The following is a 6,503-nucleotide window of genomic DNA, read 5'->3' as shown; positions in this document are numbered from 1 at the left end:
GCGATTCCCCTTGTCCTGTCCCTCCATCCCTTGTCCAAAGCCCCTCTCCAGGTCTCCTGGAGCCCCTTTAGGCACTGAAGCTGCTCTAAGGTGTCCCCAGAGCGCAGCAGAGGGGCCGGATCCCCTCCCTGAGCTGCTGCTCACGCTCTGGGGTGCAGCCCAGCACATGGTTGTCTTCCTGCATCCTGTGACCTTGTGTGGCTGGCCCTGGGCTGCTCTAAACACACTCCAGAAGCACCTTGGGGAAGGAGGGGGAATTTTTTCTTTCCCTTTTCTTTTGTGTCCAAGTCCCAAGTGAAGTGCCTCCGGCAAATCCCGGGGAAACTGGTTCATCCAGCACCAGCCTGGGCATGGAGGGCACCGCCGATACGCTGGGGATATGAACTGGGGGTCAACAGACATGTCCACCTGGGGGGGGGTCTGTGGGTGCCCCGGAATCACCAGCATAGGATGAGCCATTGGTTTGATAAACCAGATGTCACCTTTTTAATCGTTTTCTCTCTCCTTTCCTTGCAAAACAGCCTGTAATCCATGACACAGCACAGCCTGGGCCCCTGCCAGAGCGCCCTGGGGCTGTGTTCCTGCTCCCGGCTGCCTCCCTGCTCCGTGAACTCCCGTTTGCCTTTCTTGGCTGGAAAAGGGATTAAGTTAGCAGCGCAGGAAAGTGAATTAGCTGCCATTTTAAGGATGTAGCTTTTGTTGCACTCCGAAGTGTTTTGAAATAACATTATATCGCTGAGACCAACCTGGGGCTGATGAAAAGGCTTTTTACCTGCTCCAACACCAGATTTACTTTCACTGTGGTTCTCCCCCAGGTGATTACAGCTTCAAGGTGAACCTCAAGGCCAAACCCAAGGAGTACTTTGCCTTCGCTGCCGGTGCTGGCCGTGGAAAGCTGGTGCCAAAGGTTTTTGTTGCTTGTTTAACATTCAAAATAGCCTTTCCTCACCCTTCCCCTGCGCAAGGCAGTGAGCCAGGGCCGGCAGGGAGCGAGCTGCAGCTTCCCTGCCCTGCTGAGGCTTGGGGCTAAGGGACGGGGGGGACGACTCCCCACTGGTGCTGGGGGAGAGCCTCAGCCTTCCCCAATGGTCTGGGGGAAAGTTGCTGCCTTTTGTTGCAGGTCACCCCCCAAGGAGGAACAGAAACGGTGCCACTCTTGAAGGGGGAGGGCTGTATCCAGTTGGAGGATGTCCCCACAGGACATGGTGGTGGAGATGTGAAAGCCGAGGGAACCCGAAGCATGGGAAGCAGGTGATGAGGGAGCCAAAGAGTTAGAAACAAATGGCCATTCCCTGTTTTCTCCAGGGAGGAGGGTGCGTTAGTGCTCCAGAGCACCAGGAAGGGGCCATAAGCCACCGGATTCCCCAAGAAGCTTGACTCCAGCGCTGGGCAGCAGCGGGAAGGGGACACATTGACCTGGCAAAACTAATGCAGATTAAGGCAACAAATGCAAATTATCAGTACGTGTATTTTCTATTATTTAATACAGTAGAAACGTCAGAGCCTGGAGCCAAAGTGGTTCGAGCCACCATGGTCGTGAATGCTGTTGGGTGAGGCTGGAAACTTCCTCTTCAATCTAATCCAAGCCGCTCTTGGCACAACTGTTGTTTTGCTTCTGAGGAAGGGAAGCTCGTCTGAAGACCTGCACATTGCACGGTGAGCACAAGGGAGCTCTGGGGCTGGGCAACATGCCCTTGCCTAAAACACTGATTTTGGGGGGGTTTACACCCTCCTGTTCAGTGCTGGGTGCAGCCAGAGCGCGGTGAGCAAAGGGTGAACGGTGCAGTCATGCTTGGGTGCTGTAGCTAAGCAAACTCCTCTAGTTCTTTGCTCACTTTTCAACCTCCCCCAATGGAAAAGCAGAGCAGGGAGTGAAAAGTGATCTTGTTTCACAGAGTTTAACTATCTCCAGCCCTGTGGGTAGGCTGAGTGCTTCCCCCAGCAACTGCTGCAATACCTCCCAGGAGCCTGTCCCGTGGGTTGGCAGGGGATTAGCACGTGATAGAAAAGCTTTTACTATGCTTAAATGGAAGGCAAGATATGTCAGAACTGTTGATAGGAATCTTAAAGACAGGCAGGTCCCCAGGCTGGTAACTCATCCTTCCTGAATGTTTTGCTTCCCTCCTTGTAGCTGCTTCTCACTGATCTTACCTCACAGTGATGAACCCAATCGCTTCATGTCAGTGCTGGGGGGTCACTTGTAACTACTAAGTCACCAGGGGTTTGCTGCAGCAGGCTCCAGGCGGCTCAGAAATAAACACAACTCCCAACCACTTCAAGGATATCCATTTTTATTGGGCATTGTGAGATCCATAAGAAAAAATAGCTTGTACAGCTTTGTGATAGAGCCATTGCTGCTGAAGAGGAACGTACGTGTCACGAGAAGAGACCCGATGCAGCCAACAGGACCCATGCTGAGGTGCGGGATGCAGGATGATGTTCTCCACTTGCCTTGTCCCACAGCAGCAGGTCCACCCATCCTTATGGTCATACAAAAGGAGCTTCTTAGACATGAAGTGTGAGCCCTGCTCCAAGGGACCCTCTGCCAACGGTTCCCGCCAACCTCAGCTGCAGCATCAGCCTGGTTCAGTGGTACCTGACCTTCTGCTTGCTTCTCCTTCAGCTAATTCCTTCCTCTGCGCCCCTCAAGGTCACCTGGCCAATGCTCAGCCCCTTCCTCCACGCAGCAGCAGCAGCAAGCAGCCCTCTTCCCCAAGGAGAGAGCTGTCTGCAGCAGAGCTGACCTGATACTTGCTATTTTTGAGGCCTTTGGTGAGAGCAGCTGGTTTGTGACAACCAGGACACTTGAGGAAGTAACCTGGCAGCTCCGACACTTTCAGGTGGCCGAGTAGCCCTTTCTAACCAAACCCAGATCCTCAAGAGTGACTGTAGAGCAGCAGCTACAGACGTTACTCTAGCACGGGGGCACCCACTCCATAGGACGGGCAGAGCTAGAACAAGAGGCTTCAGTTTATGCACTGTTTTTGTTAAGCTTTTTGCCTTTGACAGTTCTTAATGGTTTAAGAAGCAAAACCAGGTGTTAGACAAAAGGCAGCAGCGAGACAGCCTCAGACCAGGCACAATTCTCACTGCCCTCCCTTTGCCATGCCAGGTAGGTGGAATGTCAGACCAAGAGAGATTGTAGCATCGATTCAGCCCTAAGGGGAGGTGAGAATTGAGATGTCAGTAAGAGTTAAGGACTGTGTTGTCTGTCCTACTACATGGAATCAAGACAGGAACCAACAAAGGGCTCAGCTGGGTAAAGAAATCAGATTGAAAGGCTCTGTTGGCAGAGAAGGGGGCGGCTGTACTGGTTGATTACCTGTACCAGTGCCAACAACCAGACCTGGCTGCTGGTCCCTACCCCTGGACCACAGCCAGAATGGGTATTTCTTATTGATACTTAAAAACAGCTCAAAGGGACTTGTATCTGGTGCCAACACAGCCCTCGGCTGTCTGATAAACATCCCTGTATTCACCACCAGAGAGAAGAGCATTACAGTGTGCAACCAAGCCGAGATTATCTTGTGTATATCTATCTGTATATAGCATGATAGGTGGTAGATTATCTACGTGATCAGACATGAGCTGCCTCCCCCAACTGAGCAGCCCCATCCTGGGCAGCCTGGGGCAACACAGGCCAGTTTACACTTAATTGAAGGAGGGCGTAAGAAAAGAAAGTGATAATGAAAAACTAGGAAAAAGCCCCCCAAACCCTTCACACAACTGTTTTTCAGCATTGTAGAAAAATAAAGATGAAGCAAACTCTTTGACTTCCCCTGCCCACAGCGTGCAGGGCTCCCAGAGCAGGAGGTGCTGCCCCTTTTCCTGCTGTTCGCACAGCGTTTCTGAAGGACTTCCACAAACTGTGGTGCAAGCAGAGAAAACAAATAGCACTCCAGCAAATTCCCTCTTGTCAAAGAGCATTAAATGCAGTGAAAACTAGCGTGCTTTTTTGTTTTAACTGGAGTTAAGTCAGCTGCAACTTGGTTTAATAGAGGGCAATGTGAAGGTGGGTTTCACAGCGTAACTGTCGAGTGATTTACACCGCGTTGCCAATTCACAATGGAGTCGTTCTCATTAATCAGTGTACAAAGGTCATTAGTTTATATATATATACTTTATAAAGTCTGGAAGATCAATATAAATACTGCTCCAGAAATTAAAAAAAGTGTTTACATCCCCGACTTGAATATTACATCTCAGTGTCCTGGGTCACCACCAGCATCTGGGAAAGCCTCAGCGGCGCAGAGGTTCCAGCTTCCGGAATTTCAGTGCTGAGCTGGATGACAAAGCATCTTGGTTTGAAGAGGAATTCGCTGTGTCTGGGGACTGGAACAATACTCTACCACGATGATTAAATACATAAAAAGATGGATGGTTCCTTAATGTGTCAAATGTCCTTCAAAATAAAGGTAGAAAGTCAATGTTAATACTCGCTTAGTTTTAGACTCTTGGTTGCTTTTTATGTTTCCTAAACAAGAGCACAGAGGAAATAGAAAGGGAAGCATGAAATACTAGTTCTGGGGTGGAACTAGATGATCTTAAGGTCCCGTCCAGCCCTAACTGTTCTATTCTAAATACTGACTGCAGGGGCTGTCCACCCCATGGACAAGCTTCACCTTCCTTGGGTTCTGGGGCTGGCTTTGTGGACTGCTGCCTGCAGCACCAAATGTGTTCAGCTGCCCCTTGTGTTAACACCTTGATGCTCTTACTGGGAGCTTTCCATCCCGTTCTGTGCCTGAAGCTATGGGGTTTAGGTAAATGCTGTGAAATACAACGCTGGCAACTTGCTGGCTTTCCATCCTCCCCTGTGTTCTTGGGAACAGCCAGACAGGCCATGTCTGCCCACCCAATTCCAAAGTCTCCACTCAAAATCCCTTATTTTCTTCAAGTCTTTCAGAGATTCTGCCTCGAATAGTTCAGTGTGAGATACAAATAACTCGGAAGCAAAGGCAAACAGAGGGAGTCAGGCATATTGCCCCACAGGCTGAGACCAACCTCAGGACAGCAGCTTGTGGCTGCTGAGCTCTGACTTCCCGTGCAGGTATTTCATCCCTCTCCCAACTGTGCACAGCAAGAGTGTGGATGAGGGAAAGCAAGGAGGGGATTTAATCATTCCTGGTTATCTAACTCTGATGTTAAAGACACATTTGGCTCTCCCGGGTGTCACTGTTCCTCTCAGTGTCACTGTTCACAACATGCATTTAAGAAGAACCAAGCAGAAAAGCTCTTTGAGTGCTCAGTCTGCACCGAGAGCAGCAGATACACGTGGTTCAGGGAAAGAAGAAATGAAAACATACTTATTTTTTAGTTCTGAAGTGGCATCCATGTCTTTAAACTCTCCTGCGATATGTGCTATCCCATAGCAGGTAACTGCAAAGGCTAACAGAGTCTGAAGAACTATCTGTAACAGAGGGAAGCACAACACAACACGCGCTTTAGAGCCTCTTTTCTCACATTACATTCGATTATTAAATATTTACCCCCCCTTCAAATATCTCCTCTTTCAAACAAGCTTTTCATCCCATACTTTCCAGAGGTGGAAATCTGAGTAGGAATCAGGTATTAGGGAAAGCAGTAGGAATCAGTGGGGAAATCCAAGCAGCCTCTCAGCAGGGAAACTGAGGCACGGGAAGACGAGATACCCCCCACCTATTTAGCGTGGCAAAACGGTGACAGAGCCAAGAAGAGCTTCAGCTGCCCGACAACTGGTCTGCACTGCATGAGCTGAATGGATTCACAGGGCTCCTCAGTGAGCTCCTCAGAACAAACCCCTCTTTCTGTGTACTTAAGGATCTAAATGTTCCGTCAGAATCGAGCTGGCCGCCAGCACATGCTGTGCAGTGGTGGCAGCTGCTGCTCGGGCCTAATGCCATGCCCAGTTGTTGTGGGTATTTGATCCCCTTCCCTTTCTGATTCAGCAAAAACGGGACAGATAATAACTGAAATGGGATTTAAACCCCCAAGAATATAAAGCAAATGAAAACGAACCCCCTGACCCTTCCTGAAGCAGGCTGTGCAGGCACACAGCCACGCTGGATAAACTAGTGTCAGCCAACAGAAGCCAGAGGGAGGAGGATGTTTTTGCTGCAAGGCAGGGGATGGAGGCAAAAGCTCTCTGGGCTAAGTTCAGGGAATTCCTGGACAAGATGCTTCAGGGTAATGCTAAAGCAGGAGAGGGAGGTGTGGACCTGGGGTCGGACAGAACACACTGCAGGGAGCCGGGACAGAAAACATGGTTCTTTTTGACAGAGGGAGCTCAGCTGAAAGTGCACTTTAAAACCGGCTTTGCACGCTCATCACGTTAAAAACAACACAGCAGCTGAGGGAGGCTGAACAACGCACACAGCACCGCACCTTACAGTGAGGCTGTAACCACTTAAACTTACATCTATGGGCAACGTTTCATCTTCCTTTTCTGTTAATCTCATGTACGAGCGATCTACGGAACAGAAACACGCACACGTCAAGCGCTCTGTGTGCGGCACACGCACGGCAGC

The 6,503-nt window shown here is 50.0% G+C and overlaps 1 protein-coding gene across 1 annotated transcript; it reads right to left on the bottom strand.

Moving 5' to 3' along the window:
* Window positions 1-4,144: 4,144 nt before the first annotated feature.
* On the bottom strand, window positions 4,145-6,445 carry MMGT1 (membrane magnesium transporter 1; the record flags this gene model as incomplete). The annotated part of the gene is made up of 3 exons (XM_010019776.1): window positions 4,145-4,402; window positions 5,304-5,407; window positions 6,393-6,445. Coding segments are annotated over 3 exons (320 nt in total), but the record flags the coding sequence as incomplete, so codon positions are not given.
* Window positions 6,446-6,503: the final 58 nt, after the last annotated feature.

The sequence above is a fragment of the Nestor notabilis genome, unplaced genomic scaffold (assembly GCF_000696875.1).
Source record: "Nestor notabilis isolate BGI_N333 unplaced genomic scaffold, ASM69687v1 scaffold31868, whole genome shotgun sequence".
In the NCBI taxonomy this organism is placed as follows: Eukaryota; Metazoa; Chordata; class Aves; order Psittaciformes; family Psittacidae; genus Nestor; species Nestor notabilis.
This window is presented reverse-complemented; position numbering and strand designations above follow the sequence as displayed.